Here is a 20,407-nt window from a genome sequence, read left to right on the forward strand (position 1 = left end):
GGGCTTTAAAGGTGACAACCAGCACCTTGAATTACATACAGAACCACACTGGCAACCAACACAGCTCACGTAGTAGTGGTGTTACATATGTCAAATATCCGACACATGTATTTTAGCTAATAGTTTAGCTAATATTTTCTTAAATCTTAAAAGTATTGTTCCTTCCACAGTAGAAGAACCACATTGACATAAACAGACTGCCCCAAAAGAGGAGTTGAAAAATGATAATCTAAATGTGAAAACAATTTAACTACTATTTGAGTGCCAATATGGCCTAAACCAAGAAACAACTTAAAGACACTGAGATATCCTCAGCATTAACTCCTGAGAGAAAGTGATAGAATTTAGGAAGTATTTTTATTTTTAATTAAAGAAGCTTGGAAATACTATATAAACAGAATTTTTGCAATTTGCTTTTGCAGCTTATATCTTTCAACATATATCTTAGTAAATTGTGACAAACTTTTCATTTACGTTTTCTGGGATTATTCTTAATAAAAAATATTTGTGGTGTCAGTTCAAATTTTATTTTAAAAAATTTCTGGATATTTGGGTATATTTCCGTCCAATACTTTTGAATTTTTTTGCATGACTGCCACATGTGGTAAAATGTTCCTTCTTTATTGTAGCATTGCCAACATTCGTTGTTGTATGATTTGTCTATCTTGGTAATCATTGATGAAGTACACCAACTGTAAATATTTTATATCAATTTTCTTCCAAATTATAGCTTGGAGTACATTTTCTTCCCATTGTTCTACTGTGATTGCTTCTTTGAAATTTTGCATCCACTTTATCAATTTTCAATCTATTATTATTTTTTATGTATTTTATTTTCTATCCCGCCTTAGTTCTGTCTCCATGTCATATTTCAATAATAGTTTATACTGTATGTATGTATGTGTGTATATATATATATATCTGTCCTAATAGATTATCTTGGTGTTCTAACAGTGTTTCAAATTCTGCCATCTTTCTCAAAGTCCCTCCTTTTTTGAGGTCACTTTTTATTCATTCCAGCAGTGAATGCCTACCTTCATTGAATAATTCTTGCTGTGGCTTGAGTCTGTTTTCTGAGTCTGAGTGTACTGTACTAGCATATGTCACTAAATCTTTCTTACTGTAGTTGTCCTTGAAGTAAAAGGCATTTGACAGTGATGCTATTGGTGAAATCACCAGACTTATCCTTGTTTTTAGAAGATTCCATATTTTTAACAAACTTTGCCTTATGTCACTTCAAATTCTTCTCTTCTTTTGTTTCTTCATACCATAAATATCTATGAAATTTATTGGCTAAGCCAGCTCCTTCTATAATTGATATTCTACTGTTCAGAGATTTTATCCATTCTGTTATCCATGATAAACAGCTCACTCGATAATATAATTTAAGGTTAGGAAATTCAATTCCACCTCTTTCTTTTGAGTCTTGCAAAATTTTGAATCTTACTTATTAAGTACCTTAATATTAAATCCCATGATATGCTGAACTGGAAGTATAATGTAAGATACCGTTTCCCAAATCAATTGAGCTCAATTTATTTTAATAATTTTCCCTATGGAAACAATTTACTGAAATAGTATTTATTACCTGCAGCAAGAATAAAAATGTTAAGTGAAATGAAATATGCTGTTACACTTTTATTCCAAAAAGAATTACATGGAACAAAGATAACATGTGGAACAGTTAAAATTAATCAGAAAGCCAGCAATATAAATTAAAACTGACACTTCTTAGCTTCCCAAATATTCAATACAGTCCTCAAGATTGAAAACAGTGATGAATCCTCTTGCCACACGTCCAAATATATCTAAGTAATAAACTTTAAAAATATCATCAAAATAGCCTAAAGCTGATCATATTGTGTATTGTTATGTTTTCCTTAAAACATAGTCAAGCATAAGCCACCCTATGCCCCTTAAGCAAACTCTAGCTTGGCTCTCAGAACAAGGGACTAACTTGCTTTTCATGTTCATATGGACCTTTAGCTTCTCAGAAGAACAAATGAAGACTTTTTTTCCAAATCTAACATCTGTTCTTGTTGGAGATCCAAAATAATTTGTAACCAATGGCAAAATATTTCAGAGCAAAACCATTTCCACCAAAAGGCCAAAGGAAGGGGACAGTTCAAGAAATTTCACTGCTTCCTCTGTAGACAAATGTATATTAACAATTTTGACAAAATTTGGAATAGGTGTAGAGTTTTGCAAAAATAAGGAAGCAATGGATTTGCTCTCTGTCAGTTTTTGCCAACTGCACTACTCTGAAAAATATCTATGTTGTACTCTAGTGAATCTTTTTCCACACTTGTACTCTTATGTAGCAAAAGAACATACTGAAGCACTTAAAGTGTATAAGATTCAATTTATAATAAAACTGCTAAACATTCTACCAATGATCCCATCATGAAGTATAGTTGGGACCTGCATTTTTTAGTGAAAGTGGGAAGAATGTACAGGATTACACAGACAGATTTATCTATCTCTTATAATTCTAGACAACATCAAAAGTCAAGCTATTCTGATGCTACCACTAAAAGATTTGTGGTCAACTGACTTTAAAGTCATATCAAATATAGTTATTTTCAATATAGTATGTCCTTTGGGTTCAAAGGCAAAAGGGTGCTTGGGTACACAAAGGTACAAAGAGAATCTATCTGCATTCATTAACCCAAATATATTTTCCCCAGGAATTACATGGCAGTTGCAGTGCATAGCTTGTATTATCTCAAGAAAAGGCATGTCTTCTTTAGGGAGTTGCAAATGAGAGCTACATTCACTCCTCCACACACTCCGAAACAGCTTTTTGCCTTCAGAACCAATTTATAGTATTACCTTTATAATGTTATAGTTAATATATTAAATGTTTAGAGTGCAAACTGCCAACTATGTACCTAATCTTTTAACAAGACAATTTGAAAATTATATACTGAAATCCATTGCTTTGCTGCATTTAAATTATCCTGCTTACATTAAAATATTGCCCATAATCTCAAAAGCAGTCCAGATTACTTCTCTCTTCTACTGTATGTCACAATTCCCACCCTTACTGGGATCTTCTCCCTCAAGTCTAATCCATTTCTTCTCAATTTCAACCTGTAGTATGAAAGCAAAAGAAGTGGGATTAAGAAATACTTACATTATGAATGACATTCCTATTTAATAACCTTTTATTGAAATAAAATATAAATGGAATATTAATAGAACACTGGGGATAAACATACAGAATAAAAGGAAAAGATGAGTGCCTTAGCAAAAAATATACAAATGAAATAAAGTTAAATGGGGTAGTGGTAATTGTGGATTGGCATTGGATTAAGCAGGAACAGAAATACAACATTACCTGGCAATTGTAACATGCTTTCTGAATCACATGTTTCTGAGGCTGTACATCCTTCTCAACACCCCATGATTTCACTTCGGTTCCTGAGGCGCAAGCATCAGAGACAACAAACTGCACCACAGCGAAAGGGTACCAATCAGAAGGGATTTCTTGATCTGAGCCAAGTTCTAATTTGAAAGACAGACTGTGCAGATGATCTGGATCTTGGAAGGAAGGAGGGGAAAATGTTACAGCAAAGTTTTACAAAGACAGCTGTCTGAGAGAACAATCAAGCCAGTTAAGTTTTTAGAAGGACTGGGTAGGGCAATTCTATGGGAGACGTAAGTAGTTTGACAGGAAACAACAACTATGGAGGACCATTAAAGGGGACTCCACAGGAATATTTGCTCCAAGGCTTAAAATCTGGTCTGTACAATTTTTTAGCCAAAACATAATGTAATATAAGCAGATAGAATTCAGGTTTGTTGAGCAATCATAATAAACACAGAAGAGCCCAGCATACCAAATACTTGATATCGAAGTATCAATTCTGGCAACACAGTATATTCAATATATTCCCCATTCACCTCCTGTTTAAAAATAGTTGAAAAGATCAGTTGGAAAATATTGTTGCTGCATTTCCACTTCAAGGAACAGAATTCTTGCCACCTGACATTAAAGTGTATTCATTTTTTCATATATTTGAAGACATAAATGCAGTTATCCCCTGATAAGATTTCAAATTTATGTGGCTATCTCAACTGGAGAGAAAATGCCATTTCTAGAACAACTTGTTATTCTATTCTATGCATATTTTTGTTTTCAAGGCTTGTGCATATTTAGGCACTGCATTCAGAAAATATAATTGTAACCATCTATGAAGAGAAGTGTACTTGGATCCACCCCCCTAAAATATAAATACAATAAAAGATTTTCCCAAAGGACAAATTCCAACATAACTCCAGGGCCCTCTAAAAGAAATATATAAAGCAAGTTTAAGTGGTATCACTTGTCAATTAAAGTTGGTTTGGCTAGCCATTATAGTCTTCACACAAAGACATTTACAAAATATAAGAGGTTGTGATTTGGCAAGAAGTTTTATATTTTGCATAGCTGAAGAGAATAGTTCATAATGTGCAATTAAACAAGCAGAAGGAATTATATACATTCAAAACGTAGCCCTGCTTACACTAAAATGGTACCCACATGTTGCCATACTGATTAGAAGTAATGGAAGCATGCTAGCCAGAACGAAAAAGGCATGCTCTTGCACTATGTCATGTATTTTAATCACTTGACCACTAATTCTGCTACTAATATCCTCCTTCTGCCATATTAATAAACTATTGAAATAATCCAATTCTCTTTCAGCATTTATATAAAATAATTTTATATAAATCAAACATTTACTTGAGTTTTTATCTGGCAGTCTGTCAATCTTCCACACAATAGCTCTATAGGCACTTTCATACTTGGCTGTTCCAACCGAGACATGGATAATGGAGTCAGATTCAACCTCATTTAAAGAGCCAAGACAAGTTCTTCTGTTCATTTTTGCTTTCAGGGACTTCGGTCTTTGGAGGTTCATGGTCCAAAGAGTTTTGTTCCACTGTGAGGGAACAGGAAAGTGAACCATTATATTTTCACAGTGTTTTGTGGGGTATGAATATGCTGAAGCCAAAGCAGAGGGAACCATGTTTATGAAAGCCTGCAGTTCAACATAAGCTCCTTGAACAACTAACAAGGCTTTGACAGAAAATGGAAGATCCAATCCATTATGCTGTGTCCTATAACGCATTAGTTCTACTCTACAGCCATCTGGTGGTGTAAATTTAATTATTCTTGATTGTTCAAATTCTTCTTTTTTCACACATTGATGAAAGTGATAGTCATGAATTTCAATACATTTCTTCTTACTGTCTGACTCAAAATAATGTTCATCTCTCTTCTGAAGCTCCAAGTCATTTAGTGTCATAAAGCACTCAGAATTACCATTCAAAAAGTTTAAGGAATAAATATGAGTGATGACAGCGCTTTCAATTAACTTCTCTTCTGCTTTACTAATTCTCCCCCAAAAGTTGTCCACTATTTCCAGGATCATTTCTTGTTCTTCATAATGTCTCTTTGGTTTTGAAATAGCAGGAAGCTTCATTAATTCTTCCTCGACTATCATTAGGAAGTCAGTGAAGTCACTGTAATCAGTTGTCCCTAGTTTCAGCATCTGCTCTACTTCTGCTTCATGAACCACTTCAGTTTTAGGGTGATACTTCTTTTTCTCTGTGTATGACACATGTTCAATTTTCACAGTATGGATTTTCCCAGAGATGTTGCAGTTCTCTAACTTTGGTTCTGAAAGCTTGCAAAATGGTTGCAGCTGGAATTCTTTGAAAGGTTTTTCAAGACCTTTTTCATAATACATCTGTAGGATTCCTCCAGGTAAGACTCTAAGATAAATAGGACCCCACTGCCTTGATGACATCATATTTTTCTTTTCAGGAATCCTCAACATGAAAGGCCAGCCATCTTTTCTCTGGCTGCTAAAGAGACTGCACGGAATAAATGAAGAAAAGCCATCTCTAGTGCACATACATGGAACTGGTGTCAAAGTTCTTTCAGTGTTTGAAGTTCCAGTTTTCAAGTGTTCAAGCCTCTCACATACATAATTGAATGAACCCTGGTTTAGGCTTTTCTGATCTGGCCAGCTTTTCTTCCCTTTAAAAGAACAATCTTTTTCAAAATCTGACTCTTTTCTGTGCCCATGAAAGATGGACAAAGACACAGTAGATGAATCTTCTGACCAAAATGGATTAGAGAAAGCAGAGTCACTTGAAACTTTCTGAAAAAAGGTTTGTGAATCTAAGGAATGTTCCAATTTCTTTGAGTTTTCTTGAGGTGTAGCATGTGCACCATCTGTTGGTTTCAGAACAGAAAATTCTGAACTGTGCACAGGCTGAGATATTCCAATCAGTTTTTGAGAAGATGGTTCAATCAGTGGGAGAAGATTAATGTTGGATGACAACTCTGGAATAGGAGTAAGAAAATGAGTTCCTGATCTGGGAAAGCAAGGATTGACAGGATAGTCTTTAGTGGGTGTACAGAGGGGAGAATTACTGGGGGGGCCAGGGCTGTAGTAGTAGTCATGTATAGGAGATGAGAAAGAAGTACTGCTGGAGGAAGACAATTGGCTTGAAAAATCTGGCATTTTAGGCAGAGCGAGTTTAAGCCCATTTGGTCTGCAAGGGTTATTATTGTCTCTTGCCTTCTGAGGGGACTGAGATTCATCTTCAAAAGTAACCCAGTTTGCAGTATTTGCAGTAAACATCTTATTGTAGCAATCTGGAAAAACTGGCCAAAAGTTTCATTTGTAATTCATCTGTTTAAAAACAAGAAAAAATGAAATAAGAAAATTTGTTTTAGTCTTAAAAATGCATATCTATAGAGTAAGTTTAGAGCAGTTCAACCCATCAAGCAGCCCAGAAAATTGTCTTATGAAGAAATCTTCAAAACAGCATTCATAGAGCTACAGCTCTCAGAGTTCTGTTTGAATAAGTACAACATGTCAGCAGTAAAATAATTAAATCCATCACAAAAAAGTGGCACATTCCAAACTGCTTTAATTGCTAGTTAAAGAAAGGGGAATTCAGAATATATGAGTACAAGTATTTAATGGCCTATTCCATCCATAGTAATTTGGGTTGTCAACCTGATGCCCGTGAAACTCTCCTTGGTGCCTGGCAGATTCCATTCCTATCTTTTTTAAAATACTATTTCAATTTAAAATAAACAAATAAAGGAGTGCAAACAAGGTGCAAAGCAAAGAACCAGACCTAAGCAAAATCTTCATTTCCAAGGGAGCTCCATAAGCATTCTCTGATTCTCAAAAGAATTACATGGCAGGTGGCTGTAACCCAGAACTTTTTGGGAAGTGTGCAAGCTAATAGATATTGGCATCTCATTATTGTTTCCTACTATATTTTGGTGAAGTGGAGCAATATCAAAATGGAAAAGCTATAAGAACTTGTATCCTCAGCAATTTTGTTTTTCCCCATTAATTTCGCAGTAAGTTTTAAGAAAACATCAGGTTTAATAAATGCCATCCTTCTTTTTAATTACAGTATATCATTATGCATGCCTTTTAACTAGCACCAGGTTTTGAATACCTTCACTAAATATAAATTCTTCTTCCTGAGTCATTTTGGAACATTCATTTATGATACTCTTAGTTAATTGGATGTTACGGGTTCAAATATACTATATTACATATCTCCTGTCACTATTACATATGTTCAAAAAGTATACAATTTCTGGGAAATTGCATTTTGATCCTTTGTCTCATACCATATTGATGCTATGGGGTAATCCAAATCTTAAAAATTTGTTTTGAAATTGTTATAAGGAAGATTTGGATGAATGTTGGGATTTTTTATTTAGAGCAATGATTGGGTGATAATGATTTTCTATACTATGTTAAAGAATAAATATCATTTGACTGTTGCCACTCACTGATAGCATTTACAACTACAACATTTATTAACATATTTCAATCAGTGGAATTTTCAGCTTCAGAGACATAAATTATTAGAAGTGAACACTTAACGCCATAAGACCAAAAAAAGAAAAAATCCACATTCTATGTTTAAAAATACCTGTTATCAATAAATTGATTTGATATGCAATTGCTAAAGACTGGATGAAAAAAGGAATTGAAGATCCCCATTTTGTCTAAACTCTCTTAAACATCAGTATTTTTAAATGTTTAAAAATGTTAAATATCAGTACTTTCAACAGATCTTAATCTGCGGCTCATTCAAAACAAACAACAAAATCCAACTTACAGTATCTCATTGCATTTGTATACAAAAGATAAATTTTTCAAATGTCCTACAGTTGTTACGTTCTGGGAAAAAGCAATTACAAACATTAATTTGACTTTAAAATAACAGTTAATACTTCTGGGTGTTCATGTTTTTTTTTAACCTTCATACCTATTATGTGAAAATTGAGAGCTACACAGCAGAATTGGTTTCTTCCAGCCCTTCTTAAACTGCTAAGAGATTAGTCCAACAATTTATAGCCCAATTAGTTCAAGGACTGAAGATCTGAGGTTACTTGTCACTTATGAACAAGTTGCTTATAGACATGGATTATGTATGAACTATTACAATGCAATATGGTCATCCTTTATTGAAACTGTTGTGTAAAACTTTATATACACATATATAAAGTAAGTAAATAAGTAAAGTCTTAGAAGACCTTATAAATATAAAAAGAAAAAAATATATCCTCTTTATTTTGGAATGTTGCCTCAAGAAGGAAGGAGGCATATAACAGTGACATGGTGCTTGGTTCTAAAGATGAAACAATGAAAATACAGTAATGTTCCACTTATTTGTAAAATAGCATGGTTCTGTTAGAATTGTACCATTATTTAGGAAATGATGTTTTTGGTGTTGACTTTAAAAATCCTGATTTGAATAAGCTGACCCTGACAAACTCCAATCTCTCGTTCTTCTGCACTGAAACATGTCTGAAAATATAGATCATTCATAAAAATAATTACCATATCAATAATGCTTATTTTCAATCAATGCAAACTTTCCATTTTATGAAGACTATAACATTCAACATTGAAAATTGCAGAATCCAAAACTGGATTTTTGGAAGTTAATTAGAGAAACAAATAAGTTATGCAAATACCAAATAATATTGAATATTTATAATAAGATAAGAAAGGAAAGGAAAGGAAAGGAAAGGAAAGGAAAGGAAAGGAAAGGAAAGGAAAAGGTAGGTTGCAGGATAGCTCATACTCGTTATGTTTACTGTGAATACTTGAACCCAGCTCCTCTGCATACTATTAGTTTAAGGATTCACTCTAATTGTGCACATACAACTATAAGCTTATTTTTTAATGGCTGAATGTTCTATTAATCATAGTATATAGGTATATATAGGTTTCGTGCTATTTTTAATTACAATACTTGCTTATTCATTTGCTATCTTGCTCTAAATAAGTTTCTGCTTTTTGTACATGATAATAAAATGTTTTGCTTTGTTTACTATGAAGCTGGCAATCTGAATTTTCATTGTATTTCATCCATTAGCAAAGCAAAAGTATATTTGACAGGATGCAGAAACGTGCAGTTTCATCACAAATACAAGGCATATTTTTAATATGCTTAACTGTTTCTTTTCTCTTCACATCACTCCCATGTTATCTAAATAGTCTAAATCAATAGCAACAGGAACATGATTGGAAGCAGCTCAATCCTAAGTCATAAAACTGACTAAGAACTGCAGGGACTTGTCCAGGCAGTCTCCGAGAATCGGACACGATTGAACAGATTTAAAAAAAAACCTACCACAATGGCCATCTAAACTGTCACCTATCTTTCAGCTAGCAGTGTAATACTGGGGATTGAACTCAGCTCATTGTACATGTAAACCCATGACAGTAGTGTTTTTTTTAGCACCAGTTTGCTTGGTTCCAAACACTCAGGATTCAGAGCAACAGAATTCTCATCTGTTGTTATCTGAGAAAGGTTTGGAGGTTTATATGCATATATTGAGTAAGAATAAAATGCCAGTCACCTTGGAATTTCCTGTTAGTCTGATTTACATTCCAAATATTACTTCAGTTCAACTTCTGACTACACTCTGCAATGGCAGACAAACTATTTTTATTTTTTTCCCTAACCACAACTATTTATACAGAGTACTAATGCCATATGTTTTCATAAAAATGTAAAAAGGATAAAAAACATTTCCTAAAATAGAAGCATACCAAAGATCTCATTGACTCAATTTCCCCAACTATGCACATTTCAATTTTTCTCACTTTACAAATATTGTTATCCTCAAATAACTTATCATTAGTGTCTTGATTCAAATAAGAATGTTTTACCTTAAAAGAAAATCCATCCTTGCACATTATTCAATAGTATTTTTATAACAGTAGGTATATTTATGTATTCTTCTGAAGACTGGAAATAGATAAAGAATTTAGTACCATGGAGACCAAACTAGATGTGATACAGGAGAATATGCTCTCCACCATTCTTTGAAGAGTTAAAAGGAATCGCAGAGACCCTTGGATCCAACAAGTCCATGATACTAGAAGGTAGGATTTAACTTTTTCAACACAAATCAATCAATCAATAAACCACTCAAAGTTCCTGGGAGTCAGGCAGCATATAAATTTAATAAATCCCTAATTTAAAGGAATTTATTGAAGATGCATACAGCATATAAGCATTATACATATATATTGTTGTGTTTTGGACAAATGGGGGTGGTTGGCCCCATGAGGGCGCCAGGATAAAATCTTATTTCCCATTTTGAATTTTATATTCAATATTTATATTTGTATTTATATGCTTTTATATTTATTTTTATTGTATTGATGTATTGTATTGATTGTATTGATGTAACACACAATTTAAGTTAGGAAAATAGCATAGGAACAAGTAGACATATTACTCCAGGGCTGTTTAAATATAATCAAGGGCCTAACCTGTTTTAACAATACAACAGTCATTTGTTGAGATGGGCAGCTATAGAAAATAAATACATTCATCCATACATACATACTAACTTCGGTGATGGTACTGAAATTAGATGGGTAATGTCTGAGATCTTAAAAACCAAGTTAGTTAGTATTTTGAGGAGGCCAGTATTACTCTCCAATTCTTCTCTATGTTTATCACATGTAGAACATGTTACACAAAATAAATATAGTGGCATAACTGCTTAATTCCACAATACTAGTAAATAATTTGGTTTTTCTTGACGCATAATTTGCAGAATTCAAACACTGCAGTGGGAGAAAGTGAGGGTGCACTTTACTAAGGCCCATAAACCCAGAGAACTTGCCCTAGGCTTTATCCTCATTTCTATAAACATTTTTGAGGATATTTATAAAAACATATCTGCCTAATTCTTGTTATCATCCAGAACGTGTGAGAGCTACAGGAACCCATAAGAAGCAATACAAAAGTAGAGCTCATTTGTAAGCTGCTGGTCAAGCACTTTTTGAGTAGAAAAAAAATGTTTGTGCAAGTAAATTAAAAAGATTTGCAGTTCCCTATGTGACATACTCTGTCAAGAGCTATCAGTTCCATCCTTCCTTACATAAAGGACATTAATCCTATGGCATGAGTATAGGAAGGTGGTGATATTGTCCCAGAAAATTATACCTGCCAGATGAAACTTCAATTTATTTAGCAGTGAGTTCAGGGAACCCTGAATACTGTTTGTTTGTTTTTTAATAGTTACTCAACTGCTGTTCAAAGCCAAGCAAGGCTGTTACTTTGCCTTGAAACAAAGGCATTTAAAACAAACGAGCTGGTTATCAATTGATAAAAATACCCATCAATGAAGGTAAGTTTCAACATAGGACCCCTTTGTTTTTGTGAAAATTATTAGCACTACACATCAGATTTGGCAAAATCACAAGTCCGATTTGGCAACACTGAATTACAAATCCAGAAATATGGTGTCTAAAACTCACCCAAAGTTTTCTGCCAGCTTTGCATTCTATTGTTGCACCAGGTTTGTATTCCCCCCACAAGTAAGTAACTGACATGCCTCCTGCAAGTAGCTAACAGATACCACAAAAGAAACATTTTATTGACTCTAGAGATGTATTAATTTATTGTACCAATTTTATACCTAAGTCCCAAAGTCACAGCCACCAGAAGGCTGGGTAACTAAACTCTGTGCTGGTTTAGCAAATTGGGACCCTGTTGGTTTCTTTGAGTGTCTGATAGGGGTATGTCAATTCGTTGTGGGTGACAATAAAGGTAGGCTTGATAGACTGATATATAAAATTGGAATAAACCTTTAGCATAGTTTTGAGTGAGAAACCAAAGTTGGGAACTCACAGTTAACATAAATTGGGTTGCTTTGAGCTGCTTATATCTCATGAGATGAATGAGATTCATAAAAAATGAGCTGAACCAAGATACGTATTCATTTTATTTAGTAATAGGCTCATACTCCATCTTCTGCTTATATAAAGGCACTGAGACTTAAGCACTTCTGAATGCTGAAAGAAAAGATATTGTCTGCAAATATATCCAGCTTTTCTACTAGAATGGGTATAGGGAGGAGTAGAGTGAGTGACAAATGTATCTTTTAATCAAAAGAGCAAATTCATTAAAGATTTCTAGCCATACGGACCTGCAGAATTCTTTACATGCAAGATGAGTGATGTTGTGTTCAGTGCAGAAATACATCCGCCATACTTGGGTAATCATTATCTCAATTTGTAGGATGCCCAGAAATATTACCAATGAAACTAACAGGATCCCTTTCTCTCTGCAGTATCCTTCCACCTTGGGAATGAAGCAATTGATACCAGTCTTCAAAGACTGCTATTCTGACCCATGTATTCCAATCTGAATGGTAATGCACATGAAGGGCAGCCTTATGAATGCCCTTAAATACATGGGCATTTTCGAGATGATAAGCAACCGTTACAGTCTGTATTCTCCTACTGCATTAGTTGTAAGCAAAAGGATAAGGCTACTTTTTACAGCCTTAAAACCTGGCATTGCTTTTCCCTCTTTTGGAAATATATGCATTTTCCAGCTCTTTCTCATCAGTATTAAAGATCTACTGTGCCATTTATTTATTTATTTATTTTTCTGACCAATTTATATAGCCGCCAATCTCACACACAAGTGATTCTGGGATTTAACTAACCTCATGAATATTTGTAACAAGAAGACACACATTTCCTACTTTCATATCAGTACGAGCAGCCTCACCACTCACTTTCACATTATGCGAATTAGAACACTGCCTAAATCTTTTAAACCAATCTTTACTAACCACAGTTATGATCCCTTCACATCTTTAAAAGGACTTGTAGCCTTAGCTCTAATCACCATTAGGCTAAGTAGCATGAAGCATTGAATTCTGCCTCCCATCCACAATGTTAGTAATTTTTCTATCTCACAGAAAGAACCTGCACATTGCTTTGTTATCACAATTGGTTTTAAAGATGCCAAGCCTTTCATATGCTCTTTTATGCCTACATTATGCCTTCAGAATTACATTCACTGTTGAAGCAGCAAGATCTAAACCATGTATGATATAAGACAGACATGTTCTCCTTCTTATTTATTATTTTCATTTTTTCCTCTCAACCTATAACTTTACACGTAGCAGCTGGTCCTACACTCATGCTATCATTTGCTCACTTTCTGCTCATGACTGCAATGCAATTAGTAATGAGTAAAATAATACAGTACAAAAAATATTGAGATAACTAACAGCAACATGTGCCTAAAAAAGAATGCATCTATGTGCCAAGCTACTTCGTGCTATATATTTAACACACACTTTTACACATCTTGAACATTTTTAGGTATGCCATATGGAAACATTTGTGTAAAGTTCAGTTTGCATAAGTCAGGTCTTATATAACCCAAGGAGCAATCTTTTGTTTCTTTTTTTTAATAGCGACTCCTTGCTCAAAACATCTGAACTATTTATCTGAAAATTGGCATGACATGCCTTGATGGAAAGGATAAGTATTATTTATTAAATCTGTATAGTACATTTCTATCCTTAAACTAACATTAAAATCAGCTTCATTAAAATCAATTGAATTAATAAGTAGAAGCTTGGTGGAAGAAATGGACTTTTGCCATTTTCTTGAATAGTAGAAGAATAGTGAGGAATGATTCCATAACTTGCATGCCACATACAGAAAGGCCCTCTCTCATGTGCCAGACAGCTGAACTTCTGACAAGGGGAAACTAACTATGCCTGCAATTACCATCTAATCTTGTCTAAAAACAGACACTTCCCTTTTTCAAAATTCAGAATTTAAAAGATACTTGTTCCAAACTTTCTGCACCTATTTCTCTAAAACTGGGCTCCTTCTACCTTCACAATAGTCTATTCTGCATACTTATTTCATTTTATTACTGCAATTAAAAAATGAAATCTTACTGAATCTTGGCGTAGTCCGAAACTGATTCTTACAGATATTACATGTCTGTACAGTTTACATTGGCAAAAGCTATATGTATTTGCTTTTCTTGGCTCTTTTGTGGTTTTTGCCCTCATTCTTGCATAATAAGTACTGGGAAGAAAATATAAGTCACTGGCCATCCCCACTGTTTCAACCAAGTGCCACTTCAAGGCATGGTGGGTTGAAAGACACCATGTTCTTGTCACAGCAAACATTGGAAAAAAGGCTGCCACAAACACTGAAAAGCAGAAATAAATATCAGTAGTTCAAAAAATCCAAACAGTATCTAATGATAAAGCTGACTTAAAAACAAGAAAATTGGCAACTCAGTAGGAATGTTGAACAGGCAAAGTACAGTCATTTTTCCCAACCCTTCTGACTCTGTTTTAACCACAAGGAATCATGGCTGACAACAGAAAATGCTGACACTTTCAACTTCAGCAATTTGTCAAAACTGAACAACAAAAACCCTTACTCTAAAACCTTTGTCCTTTCCTCATCAGCAAAACAGACATTCTGCATTATTACAAAGAATTAACTAGTAGTTATGCAATCCAGCCTATGATGTACCACTATCACAACACATTAGAAGGATATGAAATTTCCAGAATCTCTTTTTTCTGCAGCATTTTGCATAGCCACGATAGACATGTTTCTGCAAAACTTTGCAATGGTGTCAACTACAATGAGGTCTGGGAATTTATGCCAGTTGAGAATCGAGACCCAAGATTTGTAACTTGGTAGTCCAAAAGTGGCTTTGGGTAGCTACAAAGACGTTTCTTCACCATCTCAACACTGTCTTACAATTTTTGCATGAAATGGCATCAAACTAAGTTTAAAAGCTTGTATACTACAATTTATAAAAATTACCTTTAGAAAAAATAAACCTGGGATATCATTCAGATAATAACCTAGTCAAGAAAAGTGCAAGATTTCAAATATAGGGTTCTGATCTCTGATTTACTCTAGTTGGATCCGTCTTTGCTTCACCAAAAGATTATTCGTGGTACATTTAATGCTGCAACAAAAATGTTAGTGTTACCAGTTACAATGCCATCAAACTTTCCTTTGAATTTTGGAAGATGAGCTCCCATTCTTCTGCCTCTTCTGAAGGAAGTTCGTTGTAGCCATCATTGTAAAATATGTAAACAAATTATGGTCAGCTGCCCGTCCTACTTAAATTATTTTTCCATCAGTTAAGTGCCCCTTGCCAAAAGTATTTAATTACTGCTCCAGTTATGGATAATCCAAAGCATGGAGAAAAATTTACAGAATCCAATATGTGAAGAGTCCTAGCTTTAGTTATTCTTCAAGACATTAAAGTTTCTTCTATTTTGAAAAAAGCTTGTGTCTTACATTCTGGATTACTATAAAATCTTACATATCTGCAACATACCAGACAATATTTGTTATTTCAGACTGTACTTTTCCTACAGAGTGGTTCTTCTATCCAGCTGAAGTCAAAGCCAATGAATCAGATAATAAAGCACATCACAATACAAAGAACAGTCAAGTAATATTGTATTATTCCACCTTACAAAATACTGAAATGCTCCCCTGCCCAAAGCCAACTGAATTCTTCAGAGTTGGCAAATAAATATGTATGTCTAGGAATGTGTGTTATCTTATAATTGGACTAGCTAATGCTTCCAAAAGTTGGATTGTTACAAACTTTATATCATAGTACTCCTCCCACAAATGTTGTACGTTGTTCCACCAGCCCAGAACTCTTCAAAAGAAACCCCTCCTATTATCCATGGTTGTTGAATGGAGTCCCTATTTACAGTTATATCATATTTCTAATTATTAAATGTTGGAGGGGAACAGATTTCACCTCTTATGCTTGGAGCTGGAAGTAAATCTCTCTTTGCAAAATTTGATTTCCCAACAGATTTTTATCTTGTTTTCTACTATTATTGGGTCCCCTTTCCCCCCCACCCAAAAAACTGGCAGCTGTTTCTTATGAAACCATCATCCCTTTCCAACCTGCTACATATACTCTCTTTACTCACCCAGATTATTCTCCTTTAATCTAGACTAAAAATACAACATGCAGGGTTAAGAGATAAACTGAGAAGGAGGGTCTCCCAGTCCATCAGTGTTTCAAACAACCTGTCTGCCTTTGGATCTATCATTGCCTAAAGGAATAAATATTTATTTTATTTAAAAGACTTGTATGGCCACCTTTCTTAGAAACACAACATACACACACACACACACATACACACACACACATACAAAACAAGCAGAAAACAAAAAATAAAAGCAGAAAACAATAACAGTAGAAACAAAAAAAACCCAGCACCACAACCAATTTCCATCAATACAGCCAGCACCACCATCTTCAGGTTCCAACCTCACCCTATCCCAGTGCTTGAGGGAAGATCCAGCTCTTTACAGCTTCTCGGAAGGTTAAGAGTGTGGGGGGCTGCCAGATCACAAGGGGAAGTATGTTCCACAGGGCAGGACTCTGCCATGGAAAAGGCATGTTTCAAAGGTCCAACAGATGCCAAACTTATGGAATGGGACCTGGAGCATGACTACGCTATCTGATCTGGTGGAACAAGCAGATACCCTCAGGGAGAGATGGTCCTTTAAATAACCTGGCCCCATGCCACGTAGGGCTTTAAAGTTGATAACCAGGACCGCTGCATTCTGGACCAGGTGAAACTTCTGGGTGGTCTTCAAGGGCAGCCCCAGGGACAGCACACAGTAGTACCCAATCAGAAAGTGGTCAAAGCATGAGTGACCGTGAGCAAGACCTCCTGGTCCAAAGGGCAGAGTTAGCACACAAGATGAATCTATGCAAAGGCTTCTCAAGCCACGGCTGCCACCTGGTCCTTGAGGAGAAGTCATGAGTCTAGGAGGAGTCCCAAATTGTACACCCCATCAGTCCAAAGGAGTTCCACACCATCCAGAGTTAAAAAATGACACATCGCTAGGACCTGGAGAGCAAAACAAGCTACTGCGTCTTGCCAAGGTTGAGTTGGAGCTGGTTCCTCTCCATCCAGACCCTCACAGCCTCCAGGCACTGGGTCAGCACTGCAACAGCATCACCTACCTGGCCCACGGTGGAGATATATAACTGGGTAGAGTATTATCACCATACAGTACTGATTCAGTAATTCTCTGCCGAGATGACACATGGGAGTGCCTATGCTAATTGATAAGGATAGGAATCTGAAATATTTTTAAAGCTGTCTGTCACAGATGCATGGTGGGGGGGGGGGGTTTTAGCCTTTTCAGAGTGGCATGTTCTGCACATTGAGTAAGTAGCTATAGTTACCTATAACAGAAATGTATGTCTTAGTGAAGAGATTCTAAAGGAAATTCAAAGTAATAGAAAACAAACTTGATTTTTTTAAAAAAATTATTGGATTAGAAATAGGTTTTGGTAATAATTATTTTTTAAAATTCCTGATCAATAGATCAAATTCTGTTAATAATTTCTTTAATAAGAAAAATAGAAAACAAAAAGTACTTATTGTAAACATGCAGTATTTGGTATTCAAGCATTTCTGTACTAAAAGAACAACAAAATATAAAGAAAGACCAGGAACACTAAGTACATTTTGCAGAACTACAGAAATTATAGACTGATCCAGCTCCTTTTTGTGAATAGCCACATCCCCACGGTAGCCATTTTGTGTATAGCCATGCCCTCATGTCAGTTATTTTATGGTAGTGCCACTGAAACTTTCTCAGCAGAAATTCAGTTCTACCTATGAGTTTAACAAGTGGGGGATATGTTGTCTCCAATTAGGGGTATAATTGTTTTTAAAGAAATAAATATGCTTCTAAATAAAATGTGCCCTCAGCCAGATTGTATAAATGTATTTATTTTATATAAATTTTATTACAAGTTTTACAAAGAACATAAAAACTAACACAAACTACTAGAGAGTAAAAAGAACAAAGAAAGAAATGAAAGAAGTAAGATAAAGGCAAAAAAGTGCAGAAAGAGAGAATAAAAAGAAATAGAAAGTTTCCAATTTCCTTAGCAGCAAATATAAGTACAATTACAAAATTATCTTTTACTCTGTGATTAGGAAGAAAGCTCACTCTTTTCTATTATCCAATTTTTTTTCCTAATCATCAAAACCACAAGTCATAAGTGCATTATTTTCCATTTCATGCAAGAAGTCTCTAAGGGGTTTCCAGTCAGCCATAAATATAGATACTGTTTTTTCTCTGATCAAAGACATTAATTTAGCCATCTCTACATATTCTATCATCTGTACCAACCATTCCTCCATTGTGGGTAGAGTCGAACCTTTCCATTTTTGAGCATACAATAGTCTCACTGCAGTTGTCATATACAAAAACAAAGTTCCATGACTTTTTTCTAGTTGCCTGTCCATTAGTCCCAAAAGGAAAGTATCTGGATTCAGTTGTACTTTAATCCTTAAAATCTTTTGAATTAACATATGTATTTGTGCTCAATTTTTTTGGCTTTTTGACACATCCACCAAACATGATCAGGCTGTCTAAATTTAGACACGGTAGAATTTTCCATTTTACAGTGACACTGATATATGAAATATTACTCTTGGACTTCAGCCACTTTATCTTTCTGGAATGAAGCATGGAAACAAAAATCCAGAAGGCAACAAGATGCCCTCCAGATGTTCTGGACTAGAACTCTCAAACTCCAACTGACTAGAATGTCAGAGTCTTATGGAATTGTTGTTCAAAACACACAAAGGGAACAAGATTGCCTAAACTGCTTTAACTATTATCCTTGGATAAAATTCTGCCAGTGTAAAGGCCATAGCATTTTACAGCACAGCTGGTGAATAACAAGCAGTCATAATTTCAGCTGTTCTAATTTAATTGAAAATAAAAATAAAATGTTGTCTAGGAACTAGAAGTTAGGAAAAGCAAGAAGTCAAGAAGCTGGTCATTTACAGAGAAGTAATTACTTAAGTTAAAGTTGCAATTATCCCTTCAGTTATAAATATGACCACTCTGGTTCAACAAAGGAAGAGGGAAAGAATAAGATGTATGATTCTGAACCAAAAGCATTTAAGTCAGTGTTTTTCAAACTTGGCAACTTTAAGATGTGTGGACTTCAACTCCCAGAATTCCCCAGCCAGCACACTGGCTGAGGAATTCTGGGAGTTGAAGTCCACACATCTTAAAGTTGCCAAGTTTGAAAAACACTGATTTAAGTTAACGGGCATTCTTCAAAGGAAGCCGATGCGTCCAAGCCCAAGAGGAAAAGGCTGTTTTGTAGCAGCAGAGCGGTTTCTACGAAGTCAGCCCTGCGGGCTCCAGTCCCCTCGACGATGCCTTAGAAGCGGGCTTCGCTGGTCTGGTCCCGCGACCCTTCAACACGAACGCGGCCTCCGCAGCTTCGGGGTCTGGGCGCTAGAGCCCTCCTAATCAGAGGTACGAAGCGCCCTGCCCTCAGCCAGCAGGCCCCGGGGTGTTTACACACAGTAGAGATGAACACCCGCGAGTGAAAAGGGGAAAATACAATCTTGGGGCCAAAGTCCAGGGGAAGGCGACAAGTTTTTCACTTCTGTGCCCTCATACTTTTAATTCTCAATCAGTCTCCCTCGCTGCCCCTCCTGGCTTGACGGAGAGACACTGACCCCATCCTCGAGTTTGACAAAGTAATTGCCTCCTTCTCTCCCCGTTCAGCTCGCCCCTACAGAGAGACGCGCAAAGGGGACGTCCTGCGTCCCTTCTTACCGGCGTGGGTGCTGATCCCTCTGGCCTCCGCAGATTGGGCGCGGGACGGAAAGTGAGACAGCTTCTGCCGGCGAAAAAGCGAAGGGAAAGGAAGAGGAGGGAGGAAGCAGCTGCCTCCCTCACTTCCTCACCAGCTGGCCCGGTCCCAAGCTCCGGCAGCCCCCGGCACCGCAAGGAGCCACGCCGTCCCGCCCGCCCGCCGGCCGGCTTCCACTCCGGCGAACCGGTCTTCGCTTCCCCGCGCTACGCAACTGACAGTCAAGTCACGCAGATCCCTGGCAAAGGCGACCTGAGCACGTTCCGCTAACTCCCGAAGGGCATCCTCAATCGACGTGGAGGGAGGCCAGCCTGGGCGGAGAGCAGGGTACGAGCTAAACCCCGCCTGGCGTGTTTGGGGCTCCATTCCCTGC

At 36.1% G+C, this 20,407-nt stretch overlaps 1 protein-coding gene across 1 annotated transcript; it reads right to left on the reverse strand.

The window, feature by feature from the left end:
• Positions 1 to 1,625: 1,625 nt before the first annotated feature.
• On the reverse strand, positions 1,626 to 20,407 carry STON1 (stonin 1). The gene is made up of 4 exons (XM_063301685.1): positions 19,998 to 20,407; positions 4,730 to 6,692; positions 3,341 to 3,543; positions 1,626 to 3,093 (listed from the first exon to the last, which is right to left on the reverse strand). Exons 2-4 carry the CDS (start codon positions 6,639 to 6,641, stop codon positions 3,019 to 3,021), a joined length of 2,190 nt encoding a protein of 729 aa, XP_063157755.1. The 5' UTR covers positions 6,642 to 6,692; positions 19,998 to 20,407; the 3' UTR covers positions 1,626 to 3,018.

The sequence above is a fragment of the Candoia aspera genome, chromosome 1 (genome assembly GCF_035149785.1).
Source record: "Candoia aspera isolate rCanAsp1 chromosome 1, rCanAsp1.hap2, whole genome shotgun sequence".
NCBI lineage: Eukaryota > Metazoa > Chordata > Lepidosauria > Squamata > Boidae > Candoia > Candoia aspera.